Below are 18,388 nucleotides of genomic sequence, written 5' to 3'. Positions count from 1 at the left end.
GCCCATCTAGGATTGCATTCCTGTTAGACGCGGGGCCGTTCAGCCCGTGGCTTTCCCCCTCTGATTTCCTGCGGCTGTTCCCCTCCAGTGCTGGCCTCTTTCTTTCTCCAGGACTTCGCCAGGCCTCGGCCGCCCCAGAAGGCGCTCCCAGCCAACCCGGTGCCGGGCCGCAGGGCCTTCCCCAGGCCGGGCGGCGGCCCTGCCCTGCAGCCGCCTGCGGCCGGCCCCCCGCAGATCCAGCCTCTGATCGCTCCTGCCCCGAGGGTGAGTTCACCGAGGCACTGGGGTGCACCGGTGTGTGGTTGCACTTCTCTGGTGGAAACTTCTAGAAGGAGAGCCAGAGCTGGGAGCCTGTCGCTTCCGGATGCCTGGGTGTATGGACTTGATCTCCTGGTGATGGACGCTTTACATGGAGCCGCACCCGTGGCTTGACTCTTATCTTCCTCCCCCAAATGGCACTGGAAGCGATCACACACACACACACACACACACACACACACACACACACACACACACACACACACACACACACGGACACACACACGGACACACACACACACACACACACACACACACACACTCAGCCCCCACTTCTCTTCCCTTCCAGCTTCCCCAGTACCGATCCCAGAGGACTGGAGCCATGACCAGCTCCAAGATCTAGAAGCACCTAGAAGTTTCTCGAGGATGCCGGATGTTGCCGAGTGGATCCCAGAGTCACGGGATCTGGGTGTGAAGTCTGTGTGGCCTCCTTGGAGCCAGCTCCTCCTGCCTCCCGGAGTCACATTCTGGAACGCTCAGTCCGTCCATCCGTCCGTCCGTCCATTCCCCCGGTGCAATACACAGCCCGGAGAGCTCCGGGAGCCCCGTGGCAGGGGGTGGCGAGGCTGCCGTGGACCGGCCCGAGGCCGCCCAGCCGCCCCGGCCCGCGCCAGGCGGGAGAGGCCGCCCAGGACCTAGAGGAGGTCACAGTGGCTGAGTCCCGTCCCTCCCCGTCCCCTCCCCTCCCCGTCCCGCCCTCCTCCCTCCCGCGGGTCCGACGCTGACAGGTACTAGTTGTTGTAAGCGGTGTGGACAGCAGGGGGTGCCCCGGGCCGGGGCCTCCTCTGAGCCGATGCCAAAGGTTGCCGTGTAGCCAGTCCCTCCGTCCCGTGTCCCCTCCGTCCCGTGTCCACTCCGTTCCGTGTCCTCCCGTGCTTCGTGGCCGCCGCGTGCCGTCCAGCCTCCCGTGGTGCGGTGGGGTGGGCCCTGAGCCGTCGGGGCGCCGCGCCCTGCCCCAGGGGTCTGCAGGTCCTGCGCTGGCCCAGCAGACCCCGCGCCTGGCTGCCCCGTGGGGGGTGAGCGTTCTTCACACACACACACCCCCAACCCGCATCTGGGGTCCCCCAGGGATGGCAGTGGCCATCCCGGCACGCACAGGGGAGACCGCACCCCTCGTGATGGGCTCCTTGACCGGATGCAGGTCTCTGTCCCCCTCGGAGCGGACGGCAGACCTGTTTCTAACCAGGCGGCTGCACACGTCTCTGGGGGTGTGGGTTCGAGGCCGCGGTGAGCCGCAGCTCCCTGGGGGGCCCCTCTTCCACCCCACCTCCCCATCAGGCTTTTCTGTGGGTGTGCGGGGATACTGGGGCTTGAACTCAGGGCCTAGGCGCTGTCCCTTAGCTTTATATTTTTGCTCAAGGCCGGCGGTCCACCACAGCTCCGCTTCTGGCTTCTTTTGCTGCTGGTTCATGGGTGATCAGAGTCTCGCAGACTTTCCCCGCCCCCGGGCTGGCCTTCAGACTGCGATCCTCAGAGCTCGTCCTACTGAGCGGCTGGGATTCCAGGCGGGAGCCGCAGCACTGGGCTCCCAGGCAGGCTTTCTGCCATCCACTCCCTCTCGTTCTCTCCAACAGCTCCTACCTGACCCTCCCTCCCCGAAAGACCCCTGAGCCAATGGTGGACTCGGTTTCCCCAAGGAGTCCGCCCTGCTCGGGGGTCCAGAGCGGAGGCTGCGCGGTGCTCTGCTCAAGGGGGCCATTTCAACAGAGTAGCTGGGGTTGCTCTCAGAAGGGCCATCTCCCGCCTCTACCCCTCCCTCCAAAAAAAGGTGCTGAGTGGCTTAGTACCCACTTCTTCCAGGGGCGCCCCCTCCTCACCTCCTTCAGGGAGCAATTGTTTACGCTTGGAAACCTCAGTTGTGAGGAGGCGGCCGAGCCTCTGGCCCCCATCCTCCTCCCCAGGGCCTCCTCCCAGCTCTCCGCACACTGCTGCTGGGTGGACGTCACCTGGGCTTGCGGGCAAGGGGGTGTGGGGTGGGCACCAGAGCCACGGACATGGAGTGGGGTCGGACGGACCTCAGGACAGCACGCGTCCCGACCCCGAGGGCCCGTGACTCATGTGGCCACGCTCTGATTTCCACAGAAAACAGCCCTGCGTGTGCACACTGCACCAAAGAGCCTCACGCTGGAGCTGGGGCCCCCGAAAAGGGAATCCCTCACCCCAAGCCAACAAGAAACTGCTTCAGCCCAACCCTGGACCCCTACATGCTCCTGTGGACGGTGTGGCCATTCTTTCTCTCTCTCTTTCTTTCTCTCTCTCTCTGATGACAAAACCACAGCCATCATAACCACGTGACGCTTGTCCGTTTGTCTGTCTGCTTGCCAGTAATAGGGTCTGGGCTCAGAGCCCTTGTGCCCTCAATCGGCTTGCTTACTGTGCTGGTGCTCTACCACTTGAGCCACACCTCCGGCTTGGCTTTTTGTCGGTTAAATTGGAGATAAGAGTCTTGTGGCCTTTTCCACGTGGACGGTCTTTTGAACCGCAGTCCTCCGGATCTCAGCCTCCTGTGTGGTTAGGAATGACAGGTGTGAGCCACCGGTGCCTGGCTTGTACGACTCTTCTGACCCTGAAGTCCACTGTCCCTAGAACCGGAGCGGGAAGTGGACCGTGTCGTCTTCTCCTTTTCCTTTGCCGTTATTTTAACGCGTCCCTCGTCCCGTGAAATGATACTGTTTTTTGAATCAGATCGGGAACTTTTGATAATGAGTTCTATTCACTGCCTCACTCCTGGCTCTGTTTAGGGGGCCGTGGGGTTGGGGGGGGGTGTTTTCCACGGGTCAGAGATAACTTGGGGTGGGAGGGACAGCGCCCTTTTTTGCACCATCTTTTCCCCCAACCAGTGCGAGTCTACAGTGTCACGCGCACACATGTCTGGACTCCAGGAAAGGGAGACTTTATTCTAGAGGACGGTGACCAAGGCAGGAACATCGTGGGGATAGGAGGGGATTTAGTTTAGTTTTGGCCGGTCATGGGGCTTGAACTCACGGCTCTGAGTGCTCTCTTGCTCAAGGTGAGCGCTCCACCACTTTGAGCCATAGCGCCGCTTCTGGTTTTCTGGTGCTTAATTGGAGATAAGAGTCTCAAGGACTTCCCTGCCAGGCTGGCTTCCAACCGAGGGCCTCAGATCTCAGCCTCCTGAGTGGCCAGGATGGCAGGGGTGGATTCCTGAAGCAGGCGGTACCCAGAGCCAGCCTGGCCCAAATACACGGGCATCTCAAAGCCTGGCCGCAGAGGCCTGGGGGCGGGGGGAGAGATGTGACCACGGCTAGAAATAACTGTCCAGGACAAGTTCTAGAAAGCCTCCGATCTGGGGTTGGAGGAGGGAAACTTCACTGAGTTCCCTCTGCGTGGGGGGAGGATGTCAGTCTGTTTTGTAGGAGTGAAATCGGCGTCCTGCAGGCTTCCCACTTAGCAGTGACACGGGACACTGCAGGCATGGAGATCTGATGTCTGTCCGTCCAGCGCTCCTGAGCCAGGTCAGATGTGTGCTCGTTGCAAATAGGAGAGGCAACACGTGGATCTTTGTTATTTTTTTTTCCCTTGGGACCAGTTCTAACGGTAGTGATTTTGTTCAATGCATTCATCATTGCGCCCCTGGGCCTGCTTAGCAAGCTAAGGGGACCCCCCCAAAGCTCCCCTTTTCCCACCCACCCACCATGTGTACGGATATGTCTAGGATCCAGACCAATGTGAATTTCCTTTGTCTTTCTTTTTCCAGTGTAGGCGATTAGCATAGAAAACTTGCTCTCCTCGCGTCCACTTTTAATTGTTTACAATATTTGTACATCTATGCAAAATACTTGAACGGGCCGTGGTGCCTTGTGGGTTTCCTTGTTTTGTTGTTTCGTTTTTCCTCGTTTGTATTTAATTAAAATGAATTCGCATTTGCAATGCTCTCTGGCGTGGCAGCTCCTTCTTGCCTGTAGTTATTTGCGGGTCCCACTGCTCGGACTGCACAGGGTTAACTGCTGAGCCCACTTCCTCTCAGAAAAAGGTCCCTCCAGGAACAAAAGTGCAGCCTGCCCTGGCCACCATGGATGCTTCTAGCACTGTGAGCCACAGCCAAGCCCTAGCCAGGCTTCTCCACGGCCAGCAGAGGGGGCTGTTTGCTTCCCACCAGACAGAGGCCAGCCTGCGTAATTTGGATCTTGGATCACGAAACACCGGAACGATCGTGGACATCGTACCTTTCATCTTCTGTACTATTGCCTTTATCTTATTTTTGGCGTTGGTGGAATTTGAACTCGAGACCTTACTCCTTACCAGGCAAGCTCTTTACCCACCTCGAACCAGCCAGTTCCCCAGTCCTTATTTGCTTACTGTTGCTTTTCAGACAGGGGAACCTGTACTGTGATTCTCCTACCTCTACCTCCTGTGTAGCTGGGATGGCAGGAATGCACCACCATGCCCAACCTCCATTAGTGCCTTTAGGAAGAAGCCGAGAAGTTCATTTCTCCCCTTCATTTCATTGCTAAGGTTCGTACCCAAAAGATGTAGGCAGAGGTCAGAGAGCTAGGCTTTGATCCCAAAACCTGTGCTATAAAAGTAATCTTCCTAGTCGCTGGTAGCTCGCGCCTGTAATCCTAGTGACTCAGGAGGCTGAGATCTGAGGATCCCAGTTCGAAGCCAGCCAATGCAGGAAAGTCTGTGAGACTCTTCTCTCCCAGTAGACTCCTCAGAAAAAGCCAGAAGCGGCGCTGTGGCTCAAATGGTAGAGCACTAGCCTTGAGCACAAAGAGGCTCAGGGACAGCGCCCAGGCCCTGAGTTCAAACCCCAGAACCAGCAAAAAGAAAAAAAAACTGCCCTTTGTTTTCTCAATCCCTACCTCCATCCAGAGGCTGAGAGTAACGAAGTGAGGGCCACCGTGGCAGCGGCCTAGACACTGGAAGTTCTGCTGCCGCTTGTTTACTTCTGTGGCAGTGCGGTCCGAACCTGCGGCCTCGCACTCGATGGGCCCGCTGCTCACCACGGAGCTACAGGCCCGCCCTTTTAGTTTATTTGCTGTTTCTTTCTTTCTGAGATTGGATAACCTGGGTCTGCCTTGAATCTGCAAACCTCCTGCCTCCACTTCCCAAGTGGCTGGGATTAAAGGCATGCCTCACCGTGCCCTAACCTACCATGCTCTTTTTCTTGATGTGGACTGCTTTAGTTCATCTTCACAGAAATGGGGGGGTGTGGAGACTAGTCTCTCCAGAGTCTCTATTCCTGTCTCCTGTCCAGACAGGAATAATCCTGTGCCATCTGGACCTTCGCTGTGCTTCCTTCCCCCATAGATTTTGGAGGTTCTGTCCCCAAGGAGCCTCTACTGGGAGGCGGGGACACTTTTAAGATGGGGACCTTCTTCTCTCCCCCCTCCCCCGCCACCCCCATCCTCATTCTGGCTCTACTTCCTAGCCAGAGCTGCGCTCTGCCTGGCATTCCCATCACAAACCTAGAGCCACGGAGCCAAGCAACCACAGACCAGAACCTCCGAAACCAGGAGCCAAACTAAACCTGATCGCTCGCTCTTGTTGTGTGGGGGTGCCAGGGCTCGAACTGGGGGCCTTTATACACTCACTCCACTTTTTTTTCCTCTCTCAAGGTTGGCACTCTACTACTTGAGCCACACCCAGCTCTGCTTCCGCCTTTTTGCTAATTATTGGAGAGGACAGTCTCTGACTTGTCGGCCTGGGCTGGCTTCCTGCCATGACCCTCCCAGCTCAGCCTCCTGAGCAGCTGGGATTACAGGCGTGAGCCACCAGTGTACCTGATGCACTTAATACGGGGTGGAAAGCTGGCTGGTGTAAACACTTAGCGGTGCTGTGAACTCCTATGAGCTGGAAAGGCCCAGACTAGGGGCTTCCACACTGCTCCCCAAAGAATTTAGGCAAAAAAGGACTTGGAGCTGGCGTGTGTCCCTTATTACAAGGCCAAATGTGTGTATGTTATACATAATACATATGTATTATATACATATATATACATAATTGTAATGCACATAGTTATTATATACACAACACATATATATTAATGAATAACATTACTGAGCATCATATGAATGCCAACTATGTGGGGTCACTTCGGATACTTGATAAATCTAGACCTGCTCAAGTAGCTCATGTGGAAACGTTACATTGTATCTACAAGACAATGTATCTATAATCTAATGGGAAGTCGGGCTTGATTATGGAATGGGGGGGATTTCCTTTTGGGGGGAGGCCCACTGTGACCTCGTGATTGTGACCGTGGTGGGCTTAGAACCAGATAGCAACTCTTCTGTGCTGTGTGACCGTGGCCAACTCTTCAATGTCTCTGAGCCCCTTTTCTTGGGAATGAAGGTACGGCGCATGCCTGGCGGATCTGGGAAGGGTTCAAGGTGCTGCTCGGTGAGGGCCCAGGTATGAACGACACATGGAACTCGGTAGTGAGGTTAGAAGAGTAGAACACTCCAGAAGGGTCAACCTGCTCTCCTGGAGATCCGGGGCTGGCTTTCCTTACGTGATCACAGTGGAGGTACGCGCATGGAGTCCGCCTACTGGGAAAGATAGTTTTTATTCTGGACCCTGGAGTTCCCTCTCGGGGTCCCCGCCATGCGTAAGCTCTGATGCATTGCATTGACTTCGGTTGCAGACGGAAATCCACATTCACGGGAAGCGGGGCGGGGAAGGGGGAGAACACAGCGGGGCCCAGCCCGCCCGGGGTTCACCTGGCTGCAGCTCCCGAGGGAATCTGACCTGTGGACAGGGAACTCCATGGGGGGGCGGGGGGCGAGATTCAAGCCTTCCTACTCACTGGCTTTCTGATGATCTTTATCCCTTCTCTGTCTCTGTCTCTGTCCCTCTCTGTCTCTTTTACACACACACACACACACACACACACACACACACACACACACACACACGGGCTGAAGCCCGGCGTGAGCCTGCGGCTGCCTTCCGCCACACCTGACCTTTCTCCTGGGCTCCCTAAATCACACGTTGATGGGAAAGGACGATGCGTGATGCCAGACTCCAGGCCAGATTCCAGCCTGGCATCTGGACTCTCTTTGGGATGTGTGAGCCAGTAATGCGGGCTTGAACTCAAGGCCAGGGCGCTGTCTCTTAGCTTTTTGGCTACTTGAGCTCCACTTCCAGCTTTTTTTTTTTTTTTTTTTTTTTTGTAATTGGAGAGAACAAACTCCTATACTTTTCTGCCCAGGCTGGCTTTGAACTTGATCCTCAGCTCCCAGCTTCCTCAGTAGCTGGGAACTACAGGCATGAGCTACAGATTCCCGCCTCGGGCCACTCTTAAAAGCAAGGAAATTGTCCTCTCTCCAGGGGAAGAGAACATGGCACATGGGACTCAGTCAGCAAAAGCTGACGTTCTAAGGTTATGGCATGCGCATCTCACCAACTGACGCCTTGGGATGGACAGACACTGGAAGAGACGGCGGTGTAGGCATTGGGGTGGATGAACACCAAGATGGCGGACCACCAGGCTGGAGCAGGTAGGGAATGGGGCTGGGCGAAACTTCCCTGAGACATCAGGCGGTTTTCACAGTAAGGTCAGCTGAGATCGGGGCTTCTTTCTGTCTCCAGGAGGATCGGGCAGGGTGGGAGGCCTTTGGATACGGACAGTCACCTTGAGATGGGGCGGCTGACATCATCTTCCTCTCTGGGTCCCTAGATCTGCTCCCATCTGGGGCTCCCACGCGGAAGGTCTGTCTCTGGGTGGGGAAAGTTCCTGATGCCAGTAGCTCAGGGAAGTTCTTGGCTGTACTACATTCAACGGGTCAAATTCTATCTTCTTCCCAGCCACACAGAGATGGTATCGAGGTGAGGCACAGGGTGAGGGTCCAGGGACCTGCTGGTTCCAACATCAATGAGGGGATGTGATCGCTGAGGCTGTGATTCTAGAAAGTTCCATCCCCCACTACTCACTGGGTAGGGATTTTTGTTGTTTTTTCCTTCTCCCCTAGAAACAGTGTTGAGGTATAAACATCTCCAGAAGAGCCATGCCCACTGGCCACGGGGTGGGCAGCCATGAGAGGTCCATGGGTGCCATCGCTGACTCCTCACCCCCGTACACGGCTTTACGAATGGATTGTGAATACTTTGGGCTTCTGTTCCGGGGATGGGGTGCTGCTGGAAAGTTCGATATTGTCCACCAAGACGTTCTTGTCTTCCAGTCTGACGACCACGGCGGCGGCGGTTGGCTGTGGGCCGGGCCCTGGGGCCGCCGGGTGTTTGCGCATGTGCGGCAGACAGGTGTGGCTCACATCCAAGTCTTTGAAAGCGTGGAGCATGAACACCCCCAAGATGATGGTGACGAAGCCGGAGCAGGTGCCCACGATGTCCACGGCGGTCATGGTGTGCCACTCCTTGAAGAGCACAATGGAGGAGACCACCACCACCGTGGTGAAGAAGACGTAATAGATGGGGAACACCAGCGACGTGTTGAAAATGTCCAGCGCCCGGTTGAGGAAGTTGACCTGAGTGCTGATGGAAAGGGCCAGAATGAGGGACAGGATGTAGGGGAGGGGATGCCGCACGACGGGCAGCCCCTGGAAGAAGTTCCTGATGGTGATGCCCAGCCCCTTGACGGCTGTCACAGAGAAGGAGCCGATCACGGAGCAGATGATGATGTAAATGAGGATATTCCTCTGTCCGTACCGAGGGGCGACGATGAAGATGAGCACCAGGCAGGACACCAGCAGGAACACAGCGAACACGATGAACCCTTCCGGAAGTGAGGGATGGGGACAGCATGTAGGATTACCCCCTCTCTTTCCACCCTCCCCCCACCACCAATGGTCGGGGAACGTAGCTCCAAAGTCAGATAGAAATACTATCTCAGTGGTGAAACTTTTCCTTTTTCCTTTTTTTGATTGTGGGGCTTGAACTCAGGGCCTGGGTGCTGTCCCTGAGCTTTTTCGCTCAAGGTTAGTGCTCTACCATTTTGAGCCACAGCACCATTTCCAGTTTTCTGGTGGTTAACTGGAGACTCATGAACTTTCCGGCCCAGGTTGGCTTTCGACCACTATCCTCAGATCTCAGCCTCCTGAATAGCTAAGATTACACGCAGGAGCCACTGGTGCCTGGCTTGGAACTTTTTGTAACTCAGGGAAGTTATTAAACCCCCAAGGCTTCACTTTCCTCATTTGAAAGAGACCAACAACAGTGATATTTGTAGGACTGTTGGGTGAGATGGATGAGACAAAGCATATAAAAGGACATCAAAGGTCCCTTATATGTGTTTTATCTACATACTTGGATATATATATATTATATATATGTATGTATGTATGTATATTTAGAACAGTGCCTGGTGCTTCATAAGCAATCAGTGATATCTTTGGATGTCCGGTCAGGAAGTCCTTTAAGCTAGCCTTGCAAACAGTACTCGCCCACCAACTTCCTTTCCACAGCTCACCTCTGCAGGCGGTCAGACCCCCAATGGACCAATAGATATCCCACAGGGTTCGGTCCCCCCTTCCCCCCCAGGGTTTTCCCAGGTGCTGCTGCTTGAAGCCTACCTGTGTCCTTCATCTTGGAAGCCATCTCCATGACGGTGGTGACCTTGGCTTCCTCCGGGGCATGAATCACCATCACGGTGCTGCCCGCCATGCAGATCACACAGCCCAACTTCCCCAGCAGGTTCAGGCTCTCTCCCAGAAAATAGGAGGAGAAGACAGCGCTGGGGGTAGACATGGGAAAGAGAGGGATTACCGGAGCCCACGCCTGTGCCCGTATCCCAAAGGAACATGGGTTGAGCAAGCACTTGTGAGACACAGCCGATCCGAGCTCAATCCTCTCTAGCATGGGAGCCTTTCTAGATTATTTTTCCCCCCTAAACAGCTGAAATAGAAACTCATTTCTGGGAGGGTTCCAGGGCAGCAGGGATTGCTTACCCCTTTTCAGACCGAAGTGAGCTGCAGGGAGGGCTGGGTGGAGGTTCCCTCTTGTCTGTCTGTCTATCTATCTGTCTATCTGTCTGTCTATCTATCTATCTATCTATCTATCTATCTATCTATCTATCTATCTATCTATCTATCTATCTACCTACCTACCTACCTACCTATCTTCTGGCAGTTTTTCTTCCTTGTCCCAATTCTGTCCCCTTGGGTCACAAGACAAACCTCTTTCCACTTCTGTTTGATATTCCCATCTAAGCAACCACAATGAGAGTTGTAGACCTCATACCAAACATGGTACCCAGAACGTTCCATTTACTACCTCACTAACAGCTCAAAACTTTGTGAGCCAGATGCCGGCGGCTCACACCTGTCATCCTAGCTACTCAGGAGGCTGAGATCTGAGGATCACCCTTTAAAGCCTACCCTGGTAGGAAAGTCTGTGAGACTCTTATCTCCAATGAACCACCAGAAAACCAGAAGTGGAGTTGGGGCTCAAAAAGGTAGAGTGCTAGCCTTGAGTGAAAGAGCTCAGGGACAGCACCCAGGCCCTTGGTTCAAGTTCCACAACCAAAAATCCCAAAAAGACTTCTTTGTGAAGAGTCAGTGGAGATGGACGACCCCTATGGTATAGATGAGAGAAGCGGGAATCCACAACCATGTCAGACTGATCACACAGCATCGTGCGGGGTGAACCATGGTTCTGACTGTGTAAATGTTGTTAACCAAGAAGTCATGGGCACTGGCTGTGCTTGGTTGTGATTTATCAAGGTTCCAAGGTTAATCCTCCAAACCAAAGCCTCCTTCACTGTGGCCTGAGGATCCAACCCACAGAGGAATAGGTTCTGGGTTTTGCAGCTTGGCAGGAATAAGAATGTGAGAGGTGCATGAATATAATATATATCAGTTCTTTTCTTTCTTTGGTGTGTGTGTGTGTGTGTGTGTTTGTGTGTGTGTGTTTGTGTGTGTGTGTGTGTGTGTGTGTGTGTGTCTGTATGGCAGCCCTGGGGATTGAACTCAGGGCCTCATCGTTGATAGTTAAATACTCTCCCACTTGAGTCACACACACACACACACACACACACAAACACACACACACACACACACACAGAGTCCTTTTGCTTTTAGTTGGTTTTCAGATAGGATGACAAGCTAACTTCTACCCAGGCTGAACCATGATCCTCCTATCTCTACCTCCTGAGTAGCAGGGATTACAGGATGTGCTACCATACCCAACTTTATGTCTACACACAGACACACACACACACACACACACACACACACACACACACACAAATTCAATCTAGAAATCTATACTAAATCTAGAAATTCAATCTAAGGCCTTGGACCTTCTATAATCACTTAACCACTGAACTACATCCTCAGCTCTGGCATCAGTTATTTTAAAAACTATCATTTGAGCCAGGCGCTGGTGACTCACGCCTGTCAGCCTAGCTGCTCAGGAGGCTGAGATCTAAGGATTGCTGTTCAAAGCCAGCCTGGGCAGGAAAAGCTGTGAAACTCTTATCTCCAATGAACCACCAGAAAACCGGAAGTGACACTGTGGCTCAAGTGGTAGAGCGCTTGCCTTGAGCTGAAGAGCTGAGGGACAGCTCTCAGGCCCAGAGTTCAAGCCCCATGACTGACAAAACAAACAAAAACAAACAACCCAAACCTATCATTTGTTGTTACGTGAGAGACGGCTTAAGACTGTGGATAGCAAGCCAGAGGTTCCACTGAGAACCTGCTTATCTCGGCCCGGTAGCGGGAGCTCTCATGGTCTGGAGTGAGGCCGGCCGAGGAAGATCAGAGGACTTGGAAACTGATCACCTGGCCAGCCATCCAAAATTAGGGCCAGCCCTGGTTACTCTTTAGCGCTCTTTCTGCCTTAAACACATCGGGGCCTTGTCTGGTTCACGCCTGCCCTGGGGGACATGAAGAGCATTCCCCTTTTAGAGATGGGGACAATAGAGGCTCGGAGTCAGTCCATGATGGTCCACAGTAACAAGAACTCATGCAGAATTGATCTGGGACTCTCCTGCCAAAGGGGAAAGCATATACAAAGTCTCCTCGGAGACGCTCAGCCTGGTGGCGGTTGGGTGACAGGTTTGGGTTTGGCTGCCCCTCTGTGGCTCATCTTCCCGAGGGGTGGGACCTGTCCAGATGCCTGAATGCCCCCCCCCGCCCCGCCCCCAGGCCTGGCTGGCCGAGGGCGGACACAAACCTTATGAGGACACTCAGCGCTCCCAGCGGTGTGACGACCGTCGCAGGCGCAAACGCGTAGGCCCCGAAGTTGGCGACTTCTCCAGCCGACACTAAGAGCGGAAGAGAGGGGGGGTGGAGTCCATAGCACCCCACACCTGCCACGCACAGCTCACGCCGATTGGCGAACCCCAGCTCTGCTCAAGACCCCAATCCCAAAGCCAACTGGTAGTGCATGCCTGCCGTCCACAGGGACTAGTCATTTCTACCAGAAACCAGGAGCCAGAGACGACAGGGAAGGGGCAGAGGGCAAGTGGGTGTGAGATCTGAGCAAACTTGAGATCTCACATCCACTAGGCTCAGGGGGCCCAGGCCTGTCATGCTAGCTTCTCGGGAGGCTGAGATCTGAGGATCGTGGTTCGAAGCTAGGGCAGAAAAGTCCCTGGGAGACTCTTATTTCCAATGAACCAGTCAGAAATTGCAAGTGGAGCTGCAGCTCCAAGTGGTAGAGCGCTCGCCTTGAGCAAAAGAGCTCAGGGACAGCGCCCAGGCCCCGAGTTCAAGCCGGCCCTCCCAACCCTGCAGTCAACACACCACCACTTCCGGTGCCCAAAGATGCCACTTACTGGTGGCGAATCCGGCCCACCACATAGCGTCCTTCAGGTACCCATAGCCGCCGTCCACTGTGGAGGGAAGGGATGGAGAGTTAGAGGGCCGCCATGCTCTCTCGGGCTCTCTGACTTCTGGATCTCTACGTGTCACCGAAGAGCTCCATAGACAGTGCTCTGCTCCTTGGCCACGGCTCACACCAGTCCTCCAAGCTCAGTTGTGTATGGATTGCTTCCCTGACACCTCTTAAGTCTCTCACAGACACCCCCAGTCTTGGTCTTAACTGGAACCACCATGTTGCATGGGCTAGCCTCGAACTGAGATTCTCCTCCTCCACCTCCTGAGGAGCAAGAACTACAGGCCTGGGCCACCATACTTGGCTCAACTTTTGGTATGAAATATTCCCTGCTTACTTGGAGCTAAACGAAAACACAGTAAAGGGCGCTTCCACGTGTATTAAGGCCTGCCTGTGGATCTGTCTCCAGAAAGACCTCAAATGGATCCACTCCTCTGCCAGCACCCACTCAAAGCCACTGTCCTCTTCCATCGAATGAAATGGTGGCGTTCTTACTGGCTAGTAAGTTCTACTCTTGTCCCTTTAACAATTCATTCATTTGATAGACACCAGTGGCTCATGCTTATAATCCTAGCTACTCAGGAGGCTGAGACCTGAGGATTTCAGTTCAAAGCCAGCCCAGGTGTGAAAGTCTGTGAGACTTATCTCCAGTGAACCACCAGAAAAGTGGAAGTTGTAGAATGCTAGACTTGAGCAAAAAGAAGGTCAGGGACAGTGCTCAGGCCCTGAGTGCAAGCCCCAGTACAGAAAGAACAAGAAGGAAGGAAGGAAGGAAGGGAGGGAGGGAGGGAGAGAGGGAGGGAGGGAGGGAGAGGACCCAATGACTGAATGAAACCCATTTCTGAAATGGGGTACTAATCTGAAAAATGGTAGGCCTAGGCACTGTCTATGAGTTTCTTTGGCTCAAGGCTAGCACTCTACCACTAGAGCCACAGCGCCACTTCCAGCTTTTTTCTGTTTCTGTTGTACTGAAGAATCGAACCTGGGGCTCTGAGCCACATTCCCAGTCCTAGCCTGGGCTCTTTTGCTCTACGACTTGAGCCACAGTCTCACAGACCTTCCTGCCTGGCCTATGTTTTTCAAACTGTTGATCCTCAGCTCTCAGCCTCCTGAGTAGCTAGGACTGGGTGCGAGCCACCAGCGCCTCACAACCATGGATGGACTCTGGGCCATGAGATTCCTTTCCTCGCTGGGTGCTGGTGGCTCACGCCTGTCATCCTAGCTACTCTGGAGTCTGAGATCTGAGGATCACGGTTCAAAGCCAGCCTGGGCAAGAAAGTCCGTGAGACTCTTATCTCCAATGAACCACCAGAAAACCACAAGTGGCACTGTGGCTCGAGTGGTAGAGAGCTAGTTTTGAACTGAAGAGCTCAGGGACAGCGCCCAGGCCCTGAGTTCAAACCCCATAAGCAACCAAAAAAAAAAAAAAAAAGATTCTTTTCCTCTGAACTGCTACACACCCATTTCAAGGATCCACTTCCCCTTTCCCAACACCCCAAGTTCCTCGCGGGTACCCAGTGCTTCCCAGTGTAGCTCAGGGCAATGGGGCTCGTGAAGATCTGGGGGAAGATGCTGCGCTCCTGTCTTAGGGTGGTGTCAGGACTTGCCTGGGCTGGGAGGAGGGGAGGAATCAAGCCAGACCTGAGCTGCCGGCTGCTAACTCTGCGTCCTGAGGCTTTCCCTCATCTCCCCGCAGTTCTCAGCCATCCCTGGCACCTGGGACGGTGCGCGAGCTTGCCAAGGGAAGTCAGCACCCAGCCACGCCTTCCTCCAGCGCAGGGGGCTCCCCAGCCCTGCGCCCCATGCCCCCCAAGGAGCCTACCTGCCCGAGTGGAGCCCGTGGCCACGAGGCGGATGAGGCCTTTCTTCTTGAGGATGACGCTGCTCCCGATGAGAAGGCAGGAGAGTAAGGCCAGGCCCACGCCGATGTAGAAGCCATAGCTCTTCCTGATCCTCTCCTGCCAGCTGACCGCCGTGGCATTGCTGGGCGCCTCGGGGCTCAGGCTGCCCACGATCTGGCACAGGACTTCTTGAGAAGAGCAGTAGAGGCTGATCAGGGAACCTGGAAGGGGAGGCGGCGGGAGAGAGTCCCACGGGGGACGTGAGTGTGTTTTAAGACGTGTGAGCCACAGGCCGCTGGCTTACACCTGGCACCCTAGCTACTCAGAAGGCTGAGATCTGAGGATTGTGGTTCAAAGCCAGCCTGGGCAGGAAAGTCCGTGAGACTCTTATCTCTAATGAACCACCAGAAAACCAGAAGTGGCGCTGTGGCTTGAGTGGTAGAGCGCTTGCCTTGAGCTGAAGAGCTCAGGGACAGCGCCCAGGCCCAGGGTTCAAGCCATAGGACTGGCACACGTGCACGTGCATGTGCACACACACACACACATAAATCTTGAAATTGGCCCCTATTTCAGACTCTAGGCTTTCATGTCTGCAAGAACAGATACACAACCATACACACACACACACACACACACACACACAGCCCAAACGCCACACAATCATTAGCATTCACTAAGATCTGCCTTTGGCTAAGTGCTTTATTGCTAAGCACACATCCAACTCTCACCACAACCTGTCAAACCTGCAATGCCCACAAACCCCATTCCCCACGTGTGGGCACGGGGGTGTGAGGGTGCACACACACACACACACACACACACACACCACCGTCTGACTCTGGAGCCCCAACTGTGCTGCTCATGCCCTCCCCCACCAGGCCGGCCCCTCCCCCTGCTCTTTGCCCTCCGCCCCCCCCCCCCCAGCCTTAGGCACATGGTCTCCCAGCTCCTGACTCCATTCGGGGACCCCTCAGGCCTGACTGGAGCCCCAACCTCGTGCTACTTGTTTTCCAAAAAGTACAGTCATCCCACACGCAGCCAGTCCAACCCTGTTCCTTTCAGCTGGGGAAACTGAGGTACTCTGAAAGGAAAAGACTTGCTGGAGTCCCACAAACGGGTCCAGAACCTGCCAGGGGACCTTCTGTTTTGCAGCAGGCGAGCTGTGCTGACACCCGGGAGGGAGACGAGATTTTCTTTTTTAAAGGCATCATCTCAGCTCATCAGACTGGTTCTGTCCTGCTCACTCCCGTTCCGCCAGCCCCGCCTCCTGGCCCAAGAGCCAAACCTGGGAAGATCCCTGGGCCCAGGAAATGAGCCAGAGCCAGGCAGGAAGGAGACCAGGGAGAGCCGAGCCCAGGCCTGCGCCCCTGGCCCGATCCCTGCAGATGCTTCTCTACGGAGGGCAGTTGCCTTAGACGCGGCCCTCGCCCAAGCCCAGGGCTGGCTTCTGCTTCTGCTTCCATGCTCCCTTACAAGGCGCAGGAAAGAATATCCGGGCGCTATGGTGGCTCCTGTAATCCCAGACACTCAGAAGGAAGTGATCTGAGGACCAGGCTCAAAGGCAGCCTGGACAGGAAAAGCTCCAAAAGTGGAACTGTGTGTGGCTCAAGTGGTAGAATGCCAGCCCCGAGTGAAAAAGCTAAAGAGCTTGAGGTCCTGGGTTCAATCCCCAGTACTGACAAGGAAGGAAGGAGGGAGGGAGGGAGGGAAGGAAGAAAGGAAGGAAGGGAGGGAGGGAGAGGGCCCAATAACTGAATGAAACCCAGTTCTGAAATGGGGTACTAATCTGAAAAATGGTAGGCAAACAATTCCTGTCTTCTCCAGAATATTCCAAAACCAGAACCCCTCCACCATGATGGGGGTGAGACTGGAATGCTTTGCTTGCCTAAGACACTGAAGTCGGCCGACTGCCAGGCAGCTCTCGGGATGGAGGTGGAGCAGGAAAGAACAGACAGGGCAAGAAAAAAAAAAAGCGCCTGTCATCCTAGCTGCTCAGGAGGCTGAGATCTGAGGATCGAGGTTCAAAGCCAGCCTGGGCAGGGAAGTCTGTGAGACTCTCTCACCTAAAAAGCCAGAAATGGCACCGTGGCTCAAGTGGCAACGACTTGAGCAAAAGAAGCTCAGGGACTGCGCTTAGGTCCCAAGTTCAAGCCCCAGGACCGGCAATAAAGTAAAATAGAAGAAAGAGCGAAGCAGAGCAGGGAGGCGGGGCATAGAGGTTCGCAGCACAGGGGCCGCGGCGTCTGCTGATCCCCCACTGTCTCCCTGGGCAGATCGGGGCCCTGCCTGAGTCCCCACCGTCCCAGCACAGGGTCGGGCCTCCTTCCTAGAGTTATGTCCAAGAGGAAGCCAGGGCGTGCGGGCCAGGCCTTGAGGAAGAGCTCATCTTCAAGCCTGGGGGCTTGGAACTGTGCGCCTCAGATCGCAGCCTCCTGAGTAGTTAGGATCTGACAGAGTGAGCTTGTTATGGGGAGGGTGTGTGTGTGTGAGTGTGTGAGTGTGTGTGTGTGTGTGTGAGTGTGTGTGTGTGAGTGTGTGTGTGAGAGTGTGATGTGTGTGTGAGTGTGAGTGTGTGTGTGAATGCATGTGTGTGAGTGTGAGTGTGTCTGTGTGTGAATGTGTGTCTGTGTGTGAATGTGTGTGTGTGAGTCTCTGAGCCCCTCGCTCCTGGGTCCCGGGGGACAGCCAGCCAGGTGTGTGCAGGTACTCAGATCCTGACACCCCAACTCCCAGGCAGCCCTCCCCCCTCAGCATGGATGCCACCCCTTGAAGGTCTAACAAGTGGGTCTGAGCCCGGTCCCCTCCCCTCCCCCCCCCACTCCCTCCCCTGTCCTCTGACCCCCTCCCCTCCCCCCCACCCCCTCCCCTGTCCCCTGTCCTCTGACCCCCTCCCCTCCCCCCTGACCCCCTCCCCTGTCCTCTGACCCCCTCCCCTCCCCCCTGACCCCCTCCCCTGTCCTCTGACCCCCTCCCCCCCACCCCCTCCCCTGTCCCCTATCCTCTGACCCCCTCCCCTCCTCCCTGACCCCCTCCCCTGTCCTCTGACCCCCTCCCCTCCCCCCTTCCTTCCCCCGCCCCGCACCCACCGTTCTCGCAGCTGGCGTTGCGGACCCGCAGCTCCATGGGCCTCCCCGGGTGGGCGCCGGGCCGGGCCGGGCGGGGACGGGACGGGGCGCGGGCGCGCGGCGCCCGGCTCCGGGCTTGGCGGCGGCGGCGGCGGCTCCGGCGGGGCTGGACGGCGGGGGTCAGGCCGCCGAGCGCCGGCCGCGCCCCCAGAGGGAGGGTCCCGGGCCCGGGAGGCGGCGGCGGCGGCGGCGGCGGAGGAGGAGGAGGCGCCGGCTCTCCCCGGGTGCGGACCCGGCCTGGCGCCCGGCCAGGCCGCCGCCGCCCGTGCCAGGGGCCGATCGGGGACGCGGGGGGGGGGGGCTGGGCGCCCCGGCTCCGCCCCGCCCCGCACCCCGCAGCCGGCC

General features: G+C 55.8%; 2 protein-coding genes across 2 annotated transcripts in view; one reads left to right on the top strand and one right to left on the bottom strand.

The window, feature by feature from the left end:
• Adam19 (ADAM metallopeptidase domain 19) overlaps positions 1–3,060 on the top strand; it is a 64,143-nt gene extending 61,083 nt beyond the window's left edge. The window contains exons 22-23 of the mRNA XM_069993911.1: positions 112–264; positions 608–3,060. Of these exons, the coding sequence (XP_069850012.1) occupies positions 112–264; positions 608–661 (207 nt within the window). The 3' untranslated portion in view covers positions 662–3,060. The remainder of the gene's footprint in view (positions 1–111; positions 265–607) is intronic.
• Positions 3,061–6,373: 3,313 nt separating this feature from the next.
• On the bottom strand, positions 6,374–18,113 carry Nipal4 (NIPA like domain containing 4). The gene is made up of 6 exons (XM_069994032.1): positions 18,005–18,113; positions 14,900–15,139; positions 13,019–13,075; positions 12,415–12,505; positions 9,813–9,973; positions 6,374–9,016 (listed from the first exon to the last, which is right to left on the bottom strand). The coding sequence occupies exons 1-6, from the start codon at positions 18,039–18,041 to the stop codon at positions 8,370–8,372; spliced, it is 1,233 nt and encodes a 410-aa protein (XP_069850133.1). The 5' UTR covers positions 18,042–18,113; the 3' UTR covers positions 6,374–8,369.
• Positions 18,114–18,388: the final 275 nt, after the last annotated feature.

This window comes from Dipodomys merriami, unplaced genomic scaffold (genome assembly GCF_024711535.1).
Source record: "Dipodomys merriami isolate MVZ:Mamm:240054 unplaced genomic scaffold, mDipMer1.0.p SCAF_44, whole genome shotgun sequence".
Lineage (NCBI taxonomy): Eukaryota > Metazoa > Chordata > Mammalia > Rodentia > Heteromyidae > Dipodomys > Dipodomys merriami.
The sequence above is the reverse complement of the archived record's forward strand: the minus strand, read 5'-3'. Positions and strand labels throughout refer to the sequence as shown.